The sequence below is a fragment of the Podarcis melisellensis genome, assembly GCF_964234715.1.
Source record: "Podarcis melisellensis genome assembly, chromosome: 11".
Taxonomy (NCBI): domain Eukaryota; kingdom Metazoa; phylum Chordata; class Lepidosauria; order Squamata; family Lacertidae; genus Podarcis; species Podarcis melisellensis.
This window is the reverse complement of record NC_138543.1, coordinates 55,113,120-55,131,017: the sequence shown is the minus strand read 5'-3', so window position 1 is coordinate 55,131,017 and position 17,898 is coordinate 55,113,120. Positions and strand designations below refer to the sequence as shown.

Below are 17,898 nucleotides of genomic sequence, written 5' to 3'. Positions count from 1 at the left end.
GGCGCCCTTCTTTCCCCTTTGGCTCGCTGACATTGGTCACACCCTCTTACATACTCCCTTACATCTTCCCTCACCTTAGGCCACCAAAATTCCCTGGTAACCAACCACATGGTCTTGTGTTGCCCAAAATGTCCCGCCGTGGGGCTATCATGCAACTGCTTGAGTACTCTCCCCCTCAATTCACCTTCGGGTATATACAGTGCCCCTTTGTAATACAATGCCCCATTTCTTTCCTCAAAACCTCCGGGGCTCTCGCCCTCCCCCCTGAGACCTCTGAGCTTATCCTGGGCATATTCATCATTTTCCGTTTCCTCCACCAGTTCTCGTTGCCCCACCATCGCCGCCCCACACACCCAGCGGTCCTCCGGGATGACATGTCTCTCTTCGATCACCCCCTCCCCTTCCCAATATTCTGGTTTGCGTGAGAGCGCGTCCGCCCTGACGTTTTCTGGGCCTGGCACATAACAAATCTCAAAGTTAAATTTGGAGAATTCCTGTGCCCATCTCACTTGTCGTTGGTTGAGCACTCGAGCTGTTCTCCAATACTCTAAATTTTTGTGGTCGGTGCACACTTGCACCTTGTGTTGTGCCCCAATTAATAAATGTCTCCACCTCCGGAATGCTTCGTGAATGGCAAGTAGTTCCCTGTCATACACCGTGTAATTCCTCTCGGACTTATTCAGCTTCCGCGAGAAGAAGGCACACGGTCTCCACTCCGACGCACTCCTCCCCGGTTGAAGAAGGACCGCCCCTACCGCCCGGTCGGATGCATCTGTTTCCACTCTCATGGGTTTTCGTAAATCCACATGCAGAAGTTGTTCTTCCGAGGCGAAAGCCCTTTTCAGTTCTTCAAAGGCTCGATCCGCCTCTGCCGTCCAAACAAATTTCTTCTTGCTGCTGAGACAGTCGGTGATGGGCGCCGTCAAGTGGGCAAAGTTCTTGATGAACTTCCGATAAAAGTTCCCAAATCCCAAGAATCTTTGCACGTCCTTCTTGGTCTTCGGTGTCTTCCATTCCAGTACCGCTTGGACCTTGCCTGGATCCATGGCCAATCCCTTGTCTGACAAGCGGTACCCCAGGAATTCCACCTCCTTGGTATGAAACTGGCACTTCTCCAGTTTCACCCACAGCTGGTTGGCTTGCAGCCTGCCCAACACTTCTCGAACGTCCCTCACATGCTGTTCCTCATTTTCCGAATACACCAACACGTCGTCTAAAAAGGCCACACAATTCTTGTAGAGCAAAGGTCCCAGAACGTGGTTTATAAAAGCTTGAAAACACGCGGAGCCCCCTTGTAGACCGAAGGGCATAACGAGGTATTCAAAGGCTCCCAACGGGGTAAACATGGTGGTCTTCCATTCATCTCCCTTCCTTATGCGTATCAGATTGTACGCCCCCCGCAGGTCCAGTTTTGTAAAAATCTTTCCCTTCCTTACTCTGGTCAAAATGTCATCAATTCGGGGCATAGGGAAAGCCAGGGGCTCCGACACTGCATTGAGGGCCCTGAAGTCACACACCAGTCTCGGTTTGTCTGTGTTCTTTTTGTCCACAAAAAACACTGGGCTGCCCCCCACCGCTCGGGACTCTCTGATGAAACCTCGCTTCAAGTTTTTGTCAATGAACTCCCGCAGCTCCTGCATCTCCCTGTCTGACATGGCGTACAGCTTGCCTACTGGGAGTTGGGCCCCTGGGAGTAGGTTGATTTGACAGTCAAAGGGTCTATGCGGTGGCAGTTTGTCTGCTTCCCTTTCGCTGAATACGTTGCTCAGATCTGCGTATTGCGGGGGCACCTTCCCTTTGTCCATCACTTCCATCCCCGCTAGGGTGACTCTGTCTCCTCCCGAAACCTTCCCCTCCTTGCAGTGTTCTAGGCAATGCGCTGACCCAAAGGAGACCACCCTCTGATGCCAGCCCACTAGCGGATCGTGTAGCGCCAGCCAGCTCATCCCCAAAATGATGGGCACTCCTCCCAGGATGGCCACATTAAACGCTATCTGTTCGGTGTGCCTTGCCACTCTCATTATCATCGGGACAGTCTGTTGGCTAACTTCTCCCCCCAACAGCTCTCTGCCGTCAATCGTAGTCACCTGCAAGGGGTTACTTAAAGGGATAGTCTGTATCTGGTGCTCAGCTGCAAACTCCTTACTCATGAAATTACAGGAGCTGCCTGAATCCAAAAGCGCCTTGACCTTTAGTGGGTGTCCGTTTGGCAGTTCTAGTAACACCTCTATCACTAAAGCGGGTCTGGGGGGTTCTGGCATGGGCACTTTCATTGCTCTTTGGCCTGGCTGCTGTGCCCCAACGGTGGCAGCCAGGCGTTGGCTTTTACTTGCTCCTTGCCTTCCTCTTCCTTTCCCCCAACAGCTCCTGCCATCCCTTGCCATTCCTTTCTTTGTGGGCAAACTCTGGCAAAGTGCCCTGGCTGTTGGCAGAGATAACATCTCTTGGCGCTCTTTCCCTCCTTTTTCCGCCCTTCACTGGGATTTGAAACTGCGCGCGCCCGCGCTGTTCCAACTTCCATCGGCTCTGCCGGCGGGAAAGGTGGCTCTGGAATGTCTGGAATGCGGAACTCCCTCCAACGGTCTCCTTTCCCTTCCCGCTTTTCCATAGCCCTCGCCTCCTGGCGCGCTCCTATGGCCAGCGCAGATTTGGTTAACTGGTCCATAGACTCCGCCCTGGGGCCCCGGGAAAGCTCATCTTTGACGGTTGAAGAAAGCCCCTCTTCGAAAAGCATTTGGATGGGCTCCGCCGATAGGTCCCACCCCAATTTGTGAATCAACATGGTAAATTCAGTCCAGTACTCACGGACAGATCTGCTTCCTTGCTGGCAAGCCATTAACTGCCTTCGCACCACCCCCTGCTCAATATCGCTGGAAAACATCAGGTCCATGGCACGAAAAAACTTCCTCGTGTCCTTTAAGATCTCATTATTCGCTGCCATCAGGGGTCTAACCCAATCTTTCGCCCCGGATTCGAGATGGCCAATCACATACGCCACTCGCGATTCCTCATCGGGGAAGTCATCAAACTGCAAGTTTAGAGCGTATTGCATCTCTGTTCTAAAGGCATGATAGTTCCTGGGATCCCCCCCGAATTTCTGCACCAATCCTGGCACCTTTCTGGCGAGCGGGGTGGTTTTCTCCTTTCCCTTTTCTGCATCCTGAGCCCTCCTCTCCTCAAGCCTCGCCGTTTGCAGCGCCAACTGGATCTCCAACGCCCTGTACCTTTCTTCCAGGCTTGGACCTCCTCCAGCTGCTCCTGCTTCCCCGGTTCCGGCTGGATTGCTCATGATGCTTCTCCCTGCACAAGCTGGCTTTCGGAGACTTTCGGATTGCTGTGATGGGACGATGAGCTGCTTGTGCGTAAAATGCAAGTCCCTCAGAGTTTGATCAGGCTTTCAAACCTCTGCCTGTGACGGAGCCCCTCCAGCATGGCTGCGTCAATCACTAGTAGAATCCGAAAGTGGCTGCTTTCGGAAACGTTTCCAACATAAAAGCTCCTTAACGGAAACACGTCGTCTGGCCTCTCGGCGTGACAGTTTCCGTCGAGGTGTGGGTGTCCCTATAGGAGGTCCTGAGACCTCCCCACTGTTTTCGCTTGAAGCGTCTCTGAGCCATCCCTCCGACTCACTTTCCCTTGGAGTTCTTGCTCGCCCTCTACTGGTTCCCTCTTCCGCTGCTACTGCTCTCTCACCCTCAGTGAGCCTTTGCGCCTCCGGCGCTTTAGATGTCAGTTCCCTGACATCCTTGTAACCTTTTTTCTTGTTAAAACCTAATAAAATATTATTCAAAATAATAATAGTAATAATCTGACTTCCTTAGGGCCCAGGACCTCTAGGGTGTTGCTATTTATGGACCTTAAGGACCTTACATCCACCAAGGGGCACAAAAAGCATTCTTGATACAGGCACTAGATTAAACCACTCAGGATGCATCCGATCTACCTGCTGAGCTTTGGCAGAAAGGTGCAGCTCCACGCCAGGCCTCAGGCGGATCTGGTTCTCCACCGGAATCTGCACCAGCAGGAAGGTGGACATGCTCCGGGCAGCGACACGGAACCTTCAACGAGAACATGAAGAGGAGAGTTGGCAAGGAGCTCCTCTCTCCATTGAAAACAGAGAAACACACACAAAGAGCTCTTTCCTTGCAAGTTCCACCTAAAAAATATGCAGTTCCGGCCCGGCTTTATTTTTGCCCTGCATTACGTCTCTGCACGATCATTGCCAATCTCTCTCATCCTAACCTACTGGAAGGGTTATGGTGAAGATAAGAAGGGAGGCAGGAGAGAGGAGAGGGCAAGATAAAGGTAAAGGGACCCCTGACCGTTAGGTCCAGTCGTGACCGACCCTGGGGTTGCCGCGCACATCTCACTTTACTGGCTGAGGGAGCCGGCGTACAGCTTCTGGGTCATGTGGTCAGCATGACTAAGCTGCTTCTGGCGAACCAGAGCAGTGCACTGAAATGATGTTTACCTTCCCGCCAGACCTCTGGAACGAATTAAGTACTTAACCCGAGGTACCACTGTACATTATATTCATAAATTCACATTTTTCACATTTCATTATGTCCCAACGTTTATCCATTTCTTAATTCTTGCCCTGTGTCTTCCCTCCACCCGTGCGTGACTTCCTTGTTATTACTTTATAACTTTATTATTGAGATTGCATTTTCATATCTTAATAATGAAACATTCAGTCTTACATAGCTGCTATCTTTTTATCTGGGCCCACCTTTCCTTAATCATCATAACAACAACACATTTTCACCTGTTTGACAAAGGAGACTTCCTGCCTAGCCCTAGAGCACCGAGTATCCCAGAGGTGAGTCTCTCTTCGGCCAGGAGGTTCTGCCTGCCTTGCAGAGACATCAGGATGCGGACGACCGACTCCATCAGGATGGCATCGTCCTGGTCTACTTGGAGGAGGCAGAGCTGCAGGATTTTGTGCCACCAAAGGAACAGCTTCGCTTCGTCCTTGGTGGAGCTTTCGGGGGGAATCGTGAGGATTCGGGGGGGGCAGGGAAGGGGGGAGAGACACAGACAAAACCAGGCACCATTAGAAACTGCCCATCACCCTGGTGTTACTTCCCGTTAGCTGTTATCCCTCTTGCAAGAAGTACCGTATTTTTCGCTCTATAGGACGCACCTTTTCCCCTCCAAAAATGAAGGAGAAATGTGTGTGCGTCCTATGGAGCGAATGCAGGCTGCTTGGCTTCAGCGATAGCAACGCGAATACTCCGAAGCGCAGAGGCAGAGCTCCCCCCATGCTCCGGAGGCTTCGCGTTGCTTTTGCCAAAGCCACCTGAAGCCCCCGGAGCACAGGGAACTCCCGCTGCGCTCCGGGGGCTTCAGGCAGATATCCGCAAGCCTCCGGAGCAGAGCAGGAGTTCCCGCTGCGCTCCGAAGGCTTGCGGATAGCCGCCTGAAGCCTGGAGAATGAGAGGGGTCGGTGCAAACCGATCCCTCTTGCTCTCCAGGCTTCACTTCGCTGGAGAAGCACTGCACTGTTTTCCCTCTCTGTGCAGCGCCCCTTCAGTGAAGCGGGAGGAGAAATGGAAGGGGCTCCGTTTCTCCTGCCGCTTCACCGAAGGGGCGCTGAGCAGAGAGGGGGAGAATTATTTTTCCTGTTCTCCCCCTCCTATGGTCTGGTGCGTCCTATGGTCCAGTGCGCCCTATGGAGCGAAAAATACGGTATATGCCAAATAAAGACTGTCCTTCTTCACACGGCGCATAGTTAAAACTGTGGAACTCCCACAACAGTTGCCCAAATATTACTTGCTAAAAATTGGAAAACACAAGAACTACCGACAGTGGAGAATTGGCAGATGAAGATGATGGACTTTTCGGAGCTAGCTAACCTGCCTGGAAGAATCCGCGACCAGAAAGAAGAGGAGTTTCAAGAGGAGTGGAGGAAATTCAAGGACTATTTGAATCAATGTTGTAATATAAAAAAATAGAAATTACTTGAAAGAAACAAATAGGCCTAGGATTAAATGAAGTCATAATTAAATAAACGGGATTTAGAATGTTAAGAAAAGTGAATAAGATGGACTATAATTGGAAATTGTTTTAGTTTAATAATGATATTGGAAAGCTGTTACTTTAATTACAAGGAAACTCAGAAGGGAGGGATTAGAGGAAGTCAACCAAGATGTTTAAAAGGTTGGATTTGTGAAGAATTAAAAGTTTGTTGTTATTGTTTATCTGTTTATTGTTCCCCCTTTTTTTTCTTTTTCTGTTTTTGTGTATCATTTTGCTTTGTGGTTTGTGTTACCACTGTGGAAAATCTAGCAAAATGTATTTTTAAAAATAAAATAAAACTGTGGAACTCCCTCCCTCAGGAGTCAGCAATGGCTGCCAACGTAGATCGCTTTAAAAGAGGATTAGAGAAAATCATGGGGTTGGAGAAAGCTATCGATGGCTAGTAGCCTCTACAGCTGGAGGCAGCAATGTTCCAGGATATGGGTCCTATCGTTTCCTCCTGCCAAACCTTTTACATCTCCATTATATCCAAAATTCACCATTGTTCCAATCCTACTAACAATTTTAACTGTTTACAATGGTTTTTAAGGTAAATTAGAAATTTTCCCCATTCCTACTGGTTTAATAAAGCTCCAAAGGAAGGTTTGGACAATTAATGAGTTGCTGCACCATCAAAGATAACAGATTTGGACAACATCCCAGATTGGAACGGAATCAGAGGAAGCTGAGCTGATAAAAAGACAGTTGGAAAAAATATATATTAACAAAGATGTATTCGGCGGATGAAAGCATATGATGTTTGACATGAATGAGAATCACCGATCCAGGGACAAAGAATTATGAAGCGTCAAAACCAAGTTGTGGAAAATATGGAAACAATGAGGAGAAGCAGGACTAAGATGTAGAAATATGCTTCAGAGATCCAGACCGTGGGGCACTCCGAGAAATTATAAATACAATTTGGACTATAATTTGATCTTTTTATTTTAGTTTTGTATTTTAATTGAAGTATTACGATTGGATATATTAATTGGATGTTTTTTATTGGAAAATAAATGAAAATGATTTTTTAAAAAAAGAAATTTCCATTCCTTATTAAAATTTTGGTCTTCCTGGTTTCTGATTCTTCCGGTCATTTTTGCCATTTTGGCATAATCCATCAACTTAACCTGCCATATATCTGCAGGCAGATGGGAGGTCTCTCTCTCAACATGGAGGTGTCAGGGAATGAACCTAAAACCTTCCAATTGTGTTCTGACACTGAGCTATGGCCCTTTCCCTAAAAATAAAGCAAGGTTCTAGTCATCAGTGTTCTGATTTAAATAGAAGAAGCTGACTCAACCTAAATGGTTCTCTCAGGTTTCAGGCAGTGATAGTGGCTCCCAGTTCTACCTGGGAGAAGTCAAGAACTGAACCCAGGATATTCTGCATGCAAGAACATGAAGAGGCATCCCCACAAACAACTGACTGCATTTTGCGTAGCCAGGAGTGCGGGCAGACAGTTTCCTGAGACCATCCATCTCTGATCTAGCTACAAGGATTTAAAAACATGATCACTGCCCTGCAATTTGCCAACAGAAACCGCACAGCTCTGAACCACGAGGGCGAACTTCCCCTGCTGGCTATTTTTTAAAGGCTTCCAAAAATAACCCCGTCTCCGCCAAAGCCACACTTTCCAAGGCGAAGCATGAGCGCGTGACTGCTGGCCTCACTCACAGCTGGGCTGAATGGTGGAGCAATTCTGACGGAACCACAGGCAGGATTAAAAGTCTCCCTTGTCCATCCTTTGTTCATCCCCAGTCGCCCTCTGGGAATTTAAAGCTTGTGTGGTTAAGCACTCATTATTTAAGCTCTTAAAACACTCCCCACATTCCGGTTTCATTTAAGTGTCATAAGAAAACTGCAGAGATAGTGCGCACCCTGGACATGATCTCTTTCAGCTTCTGCCTTCTGGAAGAAGGTAAAAGGATAAAGGGACCCCTGACCATTAGGTCTAGTCGTGACTGACTCTGGGGTTGCGGTGCTCATCTCGCTTTACTGGCCGAGAGAGCCAGCATACAGCTTCTGGGTCATGTGGCCAGCATGACTAAGCAGCGCACAGAAACGCCGTTTACCTTCCCCCCCGGAGAAGTACCTATTTATCTACTTGCACTTTGACGCGCTTTCGAATTGCTAGGTTGGCAGGAGCAGGGACCGAGCAACGGGAGCTCACCCTGTCGCGGGGATTCGAATCTCCGACCGTCTGATCGGCAAGTCCTAGGCTCTGTGGTTTAGACCACAGCGCCACCCGCATCCCTCTGGAAGAAGGTACAGAGTTATAAAGACTAGGACTAGCCGCCTGAGAAACAGTTTCTATCCAAATGTGATTTTGGTTTTAAACGCAGTGTAAGGTAGTCTCTATGGGAGTATATTGTATTTAACTATGGGGTATCAGAGTTTTTAGGGGGCTAACCAGGCTGGGATAGCTGGGATAGAAGGCTTGTTGGTTTCTGAATGTCTTTTTTTCAATTTCGTTGTTCTGTATGGGACAATGACAATAAAGATTATTGTACTGTATCGTAAGGAAAGATTATCCCCATTTCACAGAGATAACCAGGGTGGAAGTGGGAGAGACATGCCCATTTTGTAGAGGGTCTTTAAATCTGCCTCAAAGAAGGGACAAACAGCTAAACGGTTTTGGTCCTGCATACCTGAAGGAGCGTTTCCACCCCCATCGTTCACTGCGGACACTGCGGTCCAGCTCCAAGGGCCTTCTGGCGGTTCCCCTACAGCAAGAAGTGAGGTTATAGGGAACCAGGCAGAGGGCCTTCTTGGTGGTGGCGCCCGCCCCGTGGAATGTTGACTATCAGTGAGCATTTTGGATGGCCCAAAGAGAAGGATTTGCCTGGCAATCGGTAGCCAAGGTGAAATGTCCTGCTCCAAACATCTGTCCTCATCTCCCTCCCGACCACAAGATCTCTGTACCTGGGGAACACCTGTTCCAGCCACTTGGTCAGTGTCAGCACCACTTTCATTTCATTGTCCAGCGTCTGCTTGGCGTTCAACCGCTGCAGAGCGTAGACGTAAAGAGTTAGGTAGCCGCCCAGCGAAAGGCACTCCTGAAGGAAGTCTTCGGCCGTGAGTTCGGGGACCTGTAGGGAGGCCACGATCGGGCCCCAGCCCAAATCCTGGCTGAGTGGAGAATCTTTGTACAAAGAGGGAGTTGGGGGTGGGAGGAGAGAGAAGGAGAGGAAGCACTGTTAGGCTAAAGTGGTCAGAAGACCCAGAGCTCAGAGATGTTCCTTTAATTCTAAAGCAATTCCTTTAAATCTGTAAATATCCATGAGTTCCGACAGAGAACCCAAGGAGGCAAAAGGAGCACAAAATATAGTATGAACGGAGCCAAATGGCACCCCAAAAGGGTCAAATCCACACCCCTAATAAACCATCTCTCTAAGAAACAGTACAATTTCACCGTATTTTGCGCTCCATAAGATGCACTTTTTCCCTCCTAAAAAGTAAGGGGAAATGTGTTTGCATCTTATGGAGCGAAGGCATGTGGGAGAGACATGTTTTGTTGCAGCTGGGGCAGATAGAGGAGTCTGGTTGTGCTTCTGCAGGTGCACCATGGCATTTATTCTCTCTGCGCTCCTTATGTAGATACACTTGAAAAATATGGATGTGACGCAGGCAGCTGAGGGGATATTTCACTACCTGGGGGATGAATCCTCAGTGCTTCACACAATTATTTGTTCCTCCCCCATGGTAGGCAGAATCGTCTTAAATTATTCACTTTTTTCCTGCATTTTACTGTATTTTTCGCTCCATAAGACGCACCTAGTTTTTAGAGGGGGAATGCCAGAAAGAAAATATTCTTTAAAGGGAGCGCTGAGCCTGTATGCATCACAGGCTCTGCTCAGTGCACCCTTTAATGAGCCGCGCGGAGTGTGTGCGCGACCCTTGCAGGTTTTTCCCCGAGGAGGGAGAAACCTCCCAAGAGCCGCACACACACTCTGCGCGGCTCTTTAAAGGGAGCGTGGCTTTTGTGGGAGGTGGGGGAAAGGACAGAGGGCAGCCCCTCGGTCTCTTCCCCCACCTTGCGGAAAAGCTCCCAAGAGCCGCGCTCCCTTTAAAGGATGGGCTGCCCTTCTCCCTCCTCGGGGAAAAGCCTGCAAGCGCCCCACACACACGGAGCGAAAGATACGGTAAATATGCAGGGGAAAAGTGAATAATTTAGTCCAATTCTGCCTACCATAGGGAAGGAATAAATAATTGTGTGAAGCACTGAGGATTCATCCCCCGGGTAGTGAAATATCCCCTCAGCTGCCTGCGTCACATCCATATTTTTCAAGTTTATCTACATAAGGAGCGCAGAGAGAAGAAACACCATGGTGCATCTGCAGCAGCACAACTGGACTCCTCCATCTGCCCCAGCTGCAACAAAACATGTCTCTCCCATATCGGTCTCTACAGCCACGGCAGGCCTTGTAACCTTCCAACAGATCTATGAATTGAAATCCAACTGTTGGAGATGTGGTGGAGAAATAGGAACTACAATACTTATGTGGTGGAGGTGTGAGGAAATTAAGAAATTTTGGAAAGTAGTACATGAAGAACTAATGAAGATGTTGAAAATATCAATAACAAAGAAACCAGAGACATATCTCCGTGGATTGATAGATGAAGAGGTACCACGGGGGGGGGGAGGAGAATTTTTCTATATGCAAGTACAGCTGCTAGAATAGTGATTGCTGTTAGGTGGAAGTCACAAACCATACCCACAAAGGAGGAATGGTTTGTAAACTAAACGAATATTTATTTTTGGCAAAATTAACTGCTATAATAAGAAATCAGTCAAATCAAAAATTAAAAAGGGGTGGAAATGTTTTGATGAATATATGGCAAAATATTGCTCAAAAAAAGATATGCTAATATGCCTAGATTAAAATGTAAAGTACTGGATGGAAGAAAAATTAGTAAGGAAAGATAATAAGAATATATAGATGATTTGAGAAGACTGCAGAATGCAAAGATTATTGTGAATTGTATAATGTGGAGGAAATCAAGTGGGGGCGGAGGGAAGTGGAAGGAGGGAGAAAAGAATAATATGATGGATTGAGGAAATAGAAATGTAAATGTATGGGGGGGTGGGGAGGAAATGATGTTGGCTTTGGTACGTTTGTATTGTAATGTAATATAATATGTGAAAACCAATAAATTAATAAATAAAAAACAAAAACCTTCCAACAGTTTGACCTCACCCACAAAGGCATACTCTTCTATCGTCTCCCAAGACAGATGGGTGCCAGCTACAATCTTGGCAACATAAGACTAGAAGCTTGGGTTTTTGTTTAAATATTTAGGTTCTTGGGATGCTGAAACCTGTACACTTACAACAACATCCAGGTCCTTTCCAACGCTACAATTCTATGAGGTATCGTCACAAACACGGAAGTCCTTGCACTAACACAGCCCTTCTCAAGCTGTGGGTCCCCAGATATTGTTGAACTACAACTCCCATCGCCGCTAGCTAGCAAGGCCAGAGATCAGGGATGACGAAAGTTGTAGTCCAACAACATCTGGGGACCCACAGCTTGAGAACCACTGCGCTGACAGGACAGCTTCACTGGGTGCAACCCACCATGCCTAGACAGACAGGCAGGGCCATCTTGAGTCGACAGTGAGTCACGAAGAAGGATAGTCAAAAGCCTTGCTCTCCATAGCTGTCAACTTACAGATTTGAAAATAAGGGACCAGCAGCCTCGTAAATAAGGGATCAACAGCCAAAGTAAGGGATTTTCCCAGCACAGGTATGTTCAACTTCTGAGCACCTCCGAGCCAAAGGCAGAAAGCCCAGCCAGCAGCCAAACGAAGCCTCAAGCGGTGGTTCCCACAGCACAGCAACCCGGCAAAGGGGATGCAGCAAGGGAAACCACTGTCACCTCTCTGCTGGGAAGCGCTGAGCAAAGGCGAGTCCCCAAGCAACGCGGCCGATTTGATCGGCACAAGGCATGCAAGCTCCACCCCCCAGTTGTTCTTAGACTCCTTGTTGGGTGAGCAATGCAGCCAAGCAACACAGTTGGAGCCTCCCTCCTCCCTGGCCGGCAGGGAGGGAGAGAGAGGAGCTGCTTCCTTTGAAACCCGGGAAATTTAAGGGACATCATCAATAAGGGACAGCAGTGGGACATAGCGCTGGGATAAGGGACTTTCCTGCCAAATAAGGGACAGTTGACAGCTATGTTCCGCTCTCTCACCTTCGTTAAAATAAGCTGTGACGCAGGCTTCCGTGGTCTCTGCCATGTGCCGGACCGACGCCAGACTCTGGCATGCAGCTGTTAAGAGAGGCATCACCCCTAAGCCATGCACGGCACCGTTGATCCAGCCTCGCAGACTGACGCGCAGAGACTCTGCCGTGGCGACGCTGGCGTTATTCATCATCGTCAGGGCTTCTGTGAAAAGGCTGCTTAAGGCCAGGTGGCGAGACTGCATGTCCGTGTCTGCAAAGGCAGCAAGCCAAAGATTTGTGGGGTTTTTTAATTAAAAAAAAATCAAGCAAAACATTTGAAATCACAGGATGGAAAGAGGAAGGGTGGCTTTTCTGCATAAAGCACTGGCTGAGATTCATGAGATCTTTCTTTAAAAAAAAACTTTATTAATTTAAATTACACACATATACAGTGGTACCTTGGGTTAAGTACTTAATTCGTTCTGGAAGTCCATTCTTAACCTGAAACTGTTCTTAACCTGAAGCACCACTTTAGCTAATGGGACCTCCTGCTGCCACTGCGCCGCCAGAGCACGATTTATGTTCTCATCCTGAAGAAAAGTTCTTAACCCGAGGTAATATTTCTGGGCTAGCAGAGTCTGTAACCTGAAGTGTATGTAACCCGAGGTACTACTGTACTACAAAGAATTTACAATCTCATACTACAAAAAGAAAATTAAAGAAAAAGAAGAAAAGAAGAGAATACAGAAGAAAAAAGAAAAAGCAGATTTGCTTACATAAAAATACTTATGTAATCTTCCTAATTAATACTTAAATAAACACTTAAATAAAAAAGACTTCTGACAAAACGAGTCTTTCTCATTGTACTGTTTATACTGTCATCGTTTTTTTCACATTGTTTTATATTTTTTAGTATTGTTCCCGTCTATTCCACAAACGGAGATTCGTGATATCTAGCGCTCTTTCAGCATTGGTGAAAAACAGCTCCGCTGAACCCCAGTACTGCAAAACGAGCAGAAATTTGTTGAATTTCTAGTTTCACACCACCCCGCATCAACTTCTGAAGATGCCATCTTGCTCAGTAGAGTGGAACCTTGCTCCTCAAACATTTTGGCTCCCAAACACCAAAAACCCAGAAGTGTTCCTGTTTTTGATATATTTTTAATCTTTGTTGGAAGCTGCCCAGAGTGGCTGGGGAAACCCAGCCAGATGGATGGGGTACAAATAATAAATTATTATTATTACTGAACATTTTTCGGAAGCAGAACGTCCGATGATGCTGTCAGCTATTGTTTCTGGGTCGCCTACGCCAATCAGAAGCCGTGCCTTGGTTTTCCAATGTTTTGGAAGTCAAACGGACTTCCGGAACAATTACATTCAAGAACCAAGGTACCACTGTACTACCAATAACGGGAGGCAGCAGGACTCCATGTACGTTCCAGTCCTGAACACCAGAGTCCCTTAAAGTTGGGGTGCGGGGCCTTTTCTGCAGCAGCCTTATTTCTCTAGAACTTCCTCCAAAATGTCTGCCGGGCCTCACTTTTGTTAAATCTTAAAATAGGAGAGGCTAATCTGCCATAAGACAGCATCTTAAAAAGCAGAGACATCACCTTGCCAACAAAGGTCCGTATAGTTAAAGCTCTGGTTTTCCCAGTAGTGATGTATGGAAGTGAGAGCTGGACCATAAAGAAGGCTGATCACCGAAGAATTGATGCTTTTGAATTATGGTGCTGCAGGAGACTCATGAGAGTCCCTTGGACTGCAACAAGATCAAACCTATCCATTCTTATGGAAATCAGCCCTGAGTGCTCACTGGAAGGACAGATCCTGAAGCTGGCCACCTCATGAGAAGAGAAGAATCCCTGGAAAAGACCCTGATGCTGGGAAAGATGGAGGGCACAAGGAGAAGGGGATGACAGAGGATGAGATGGTTGGACAGTGTTCTCGAAGCTACAAACATGAGTCTGACCAAACTGCGGGAAGCAGTGGAAGACAAGAGTGCCTGGCGTGCTCTGGTCCAGGGGGTCATGAAGAGTCGGACACAACTAAACGACTAAACAACAACAACAAACCTGCCATATACAGCCCTTGTCCCGAAAATAGGGTCACAGAACCATGAAAATGTGGCCTTGGAAACTTTGTACTGATAGCTCGCAGCAGGAGACTATTTAAGGTCTGAAGCTGCCCCAAATGTGTCCTTTTTCACTTAATTGAATAAGAAAAATGGTTTTAAATACTGTAGTAGAGTAGCTGATGGGAAAGTCTTTTATAAGGCAGCCTTGAAATATGTCATTCTTGCCAAGCCCACTTTGCACTTTGGCCCCCAGAGGGCTGGCCATGAGTTAATGTGGCCCTCAGCCCCCCTGAGAAGGCGAGTCACCCATTTTAAACGTTCGTTTTTAAAAGCTATTTGTTCCAAGCTGTGCTCTATTAAGAGTGCAGTGAACTGGGTTTTTAAAACCCGCTGCTGTTTTGTTTTGAAGTTTTCCTAATTGGATTGGTTTGTTTTTTTATTTTGAAAACAGTCTGACGGTTTCAATTATCTTTCGTACGTCGCCAGGCTTTTCCCTTGAAAGGCGAAAGAGATGTGCTGCACATGAAACGGGTGCTCAGCCACGCAGTTACAGCCCAAAGGACATAAAAAGGGGTCAGCAGGATTGGACCAAAGATCCTGAGATCATAAGAAGTGCGTGCTGGATCAGGCCAGCACCCCCATCTAGTCCAGCATCCTGTTCTTAAATTTCTTTTTTTTAAATATAATTTTATTTAACATAATTATTACAAAATATAAGCAAAATATTGCAAATACATGCATATATATTTCAGATAAGCACACACATATAAAAAAGAACAAAAAAAGAAAAAAGGAAGGAAAGAAAGAAAAAAGGAAGAAGAAGAAAAGTTGGAAGAATTTCTTCCAAATTTATTCTACAAATATCTCAATCCTAAAATTTCATTGATTGGCTTCCATCGCTTACACTGCACTTCCTATATACATTTAAAGCAAAATTGTATCTGTTATTCCATATTTTCCCCATACAATCTCATACAAATATTCTAAGCAATAAGTTTTCTAAATCTTTCATAAGTCTATTCTTAAATTTCAAGCGACATATAGAACAGCAGCCTTCTCTCTGCAACTCCACAAGCTACACACACATAGAGACCAACCTGGAGGGTTAAAGATGGTAATATCATCCAACAGCTTTGACATCTCTTGCTCCAGAGAAGGCAGGGTTATCTTCCCATTTTGCTCCAGGATGCTGAGGAAATGGACAACCTGGCGAATGTAAGCCCTGCACTTGAGGGTTGCATCCTAGGAAAAGCCAAGGGGAAAACAGTTAGCTCACCACCTCCCTGTTCTTCAAAGGAGCTGCTCTAAATTTATTTGTTTAGTAAAATTCATACATCGATTAATTCTAAGCACATACAGTTGTACCTCTGGTTATGTACTTAATTCATTCCGGAGGTCCATTCTTAACCTGAAACTGTTCTTAACCTGAAGCACCACTTTCGCTAATGGGGCCTCCTGCTGCCGCTGCGCCGCCGGAGCACAATTCCTGTTCTCATCCTGAAGCAAAGTTCTTAACCTGAAGCACTATTTCTGGGTTAGCGGAGTCTGTAACCTGAAGCGTATGTAACCTGAAGCGTATGTAACCCGAGGTACCACTGTATATAAAAGCTTCAAAGCGGTTTCCAAAAAAAGGTTAAAATCCTAATAAGAACAACTAACAGCACCAACTCAAAACTTTCTATAAGTTAGATTAACAATACAGTTGTGCCTCAGATCTCAAACGCCTTGGCTCCTGAACAAATTGGCTCCCAAATGATCGAAACCCAGAAGTGAGTATTCTGGTTTCCGAACGGTTTTCGGAAGCCGAATATCCGGTGCGGCTTCCGATTGGCTGCAGGACGTTCCTACAGCCAATCGGAAACTGTGCCTTGGTTTTCGAATGGTTCCGGGAGTTAAATGGACTGCCGGAACGCATTCTGTTCGAAAACCAAGGTATGGCTACAGATTTATTTATTTTTTTAAAAACCCAGATTAAAACTTGCACCATCCCTGGGTAGACTTGCCTAAACAAAAACATTTCTATTTTTTATTTTTTTATTTTTTATTTTGCTTAGAAATGTATATAGGAAGTGCAGTGTAAGCGATGGAAGTCAATCAATGAAATTTTATTAATATTTTAATATTGAGATATTTGTAGAATAAATTTGGAAGAAATTCTTCCAACTTCTTTTTCTATTTCTTCTTTTTCCTTTTCTTCTTTTCTTCTCTTTCGCTCTTCTTTATGTATGTGTGCTTATCTGATATATATATATGTATTTGCAATATTTTGCTTATATTTTGTAATAATTATGTTAAATTAATAAATTTTTAAATTAAAAAAAAATGTTTCTATCAGATGCCGAAATGTGACGGTGCCTGCTTGATGTCAGTAGTCCGGGAGTTTGAAAGTTTAGTCACTGCCACTAAAAAGTTGAGCCCTTACAAATGCAGAATGGCATTAAAGCAGAGACATCACCTTGCCAAACAAGGTCCGTATAATTAAAGCTATGGTTTTCCCAGTAGTGATGTATGGAAGTGAGAGCTGGACCATAAAGAAGGCTGATCGCCGAAGAATTGATGCTTTTGAATTATGGTGCTGGAGGAGACTCTTGAAAGTCCCATGGACTGCAAGAAGATCAAACCTCTCCATTCTGAAGGAAATCAGCCCTGAATGCTCACTGGAAGGACAGATCCTGAAACTGAGGCTCCAATACTTTGGCCACCTCATGAGAAGAGAAGACTCCCTGGAAAAGACCCTGATGTTGGGAAAGATGGAGGGCACAAGGAGAAGGGGACGACAGAGGACGAGATGGTTGGACAGTGTTCTCGAAGCTACTAACATGAGTTTGACCAAACTGCGGGAGGCGGTGGAGGACAGGAGTGCCTGGCGTGCTCTGGTCCAGGGAGTCACGAAGAGTCGGACACGACTAAACAACAACAACTAAAAGGTTGAGACCTTACAAATGCAGAATTGCATTGTGTGGCACCTGTAGGCGCTAATTTAGCCAATTTAAGCTGGCAAGTGGGCGCCTATGGGGTGAGGCTATCTCGTAGCACAGAAACCACAAGGTGGAGCGTCTCTCTCCTCCCCACCAGAAGCAGATTTGGGAGATCGGGGCCAGTTTGGTTGCAGAGCCTCGGGGAAGCCGCAACTATGAGGCAGAATGGACGGCAAGAGGCAGTGAGGGGAGCCAAATTTTGGCCTCGCACAGGGCACTGCTGATTTTGAGACCCCAAATTCCACCGCTGTCCCCACCCACACAGGGCTATCCTTACCAGATGCATGTGGCTGTCGGAGGAAGCGCCAAAGCCCGCCGACGCCTTGAGCAGCTTGACGATCAGATCAGCTGCCGGCTCCTTGGCCAGGATGATAGACGGAGGATAGTGGGTGTTGAAGTAGCCGATGATGCTCTGATAGGACAAAACGCTGACGTGCTGCCAAGGGAGGGAGCTGGTCTGGCCCAGGAGGTTCAGCAGCGGAGACTCCTGGCATTTGGGGAGGAAATGGAGACCTCGTTCATGGTTCAGTCAACCAAAGCACCACACTTCAGCTAACCTTTACTCAGGACGCGGGTGGCGCTGTGGGTTAAACCACAGAGCCTAGGACTTGCCAATCAGAAGGTCGGCGGTTCGAATCCCCACAACAGGGTGAGCTCCCGTT

General features: G+C 46.7%; 1 protein-coding gene across 1 annotated transcript in view; it reads right to left on the bottom strand.

Annotated features, from left to right (window-relative positions):
- EPG5 (ectopic P-granules 5 autophagy tethering factor) overlaps positions 1 to 17,898 on the bottom strand; it is an 85,539-nt gene that overhangs the window by 3,966 nt on the left and 63,675 nt on the right. Inside the window, exons 38-43 of the mRNA XM_081929525.1 lie at positions 17,514 to 17,723; positions 15,356 to 15,500; positions 12,213 to 12,455; positions 8,944 to 9,163; positions 4,766 to 4,981; positions 3,944 to 4,058 (exon numbers count right to left, since the gene is read on the bottom strand). Coding sequence (XP_081785651.1) covers positions 3,944 to 4,058; positions 4,766 to 4,981; positions 8,944 to 9,163; positions 12,213 to 12,455; positions 15,356 to 15,500; positions 17,514 to 17,723 — 1,149 coding nt within the window. The remainder of the gene's footprint in view (positions 1 to 3,943; positions 4,059 to 4,765; positions 4,982 to 8,943; positions 9,164 to 12,212; positions 12,456 to 15,355; positions 15,501 to 17,513; positions 17,724 to 17,898) is intronic.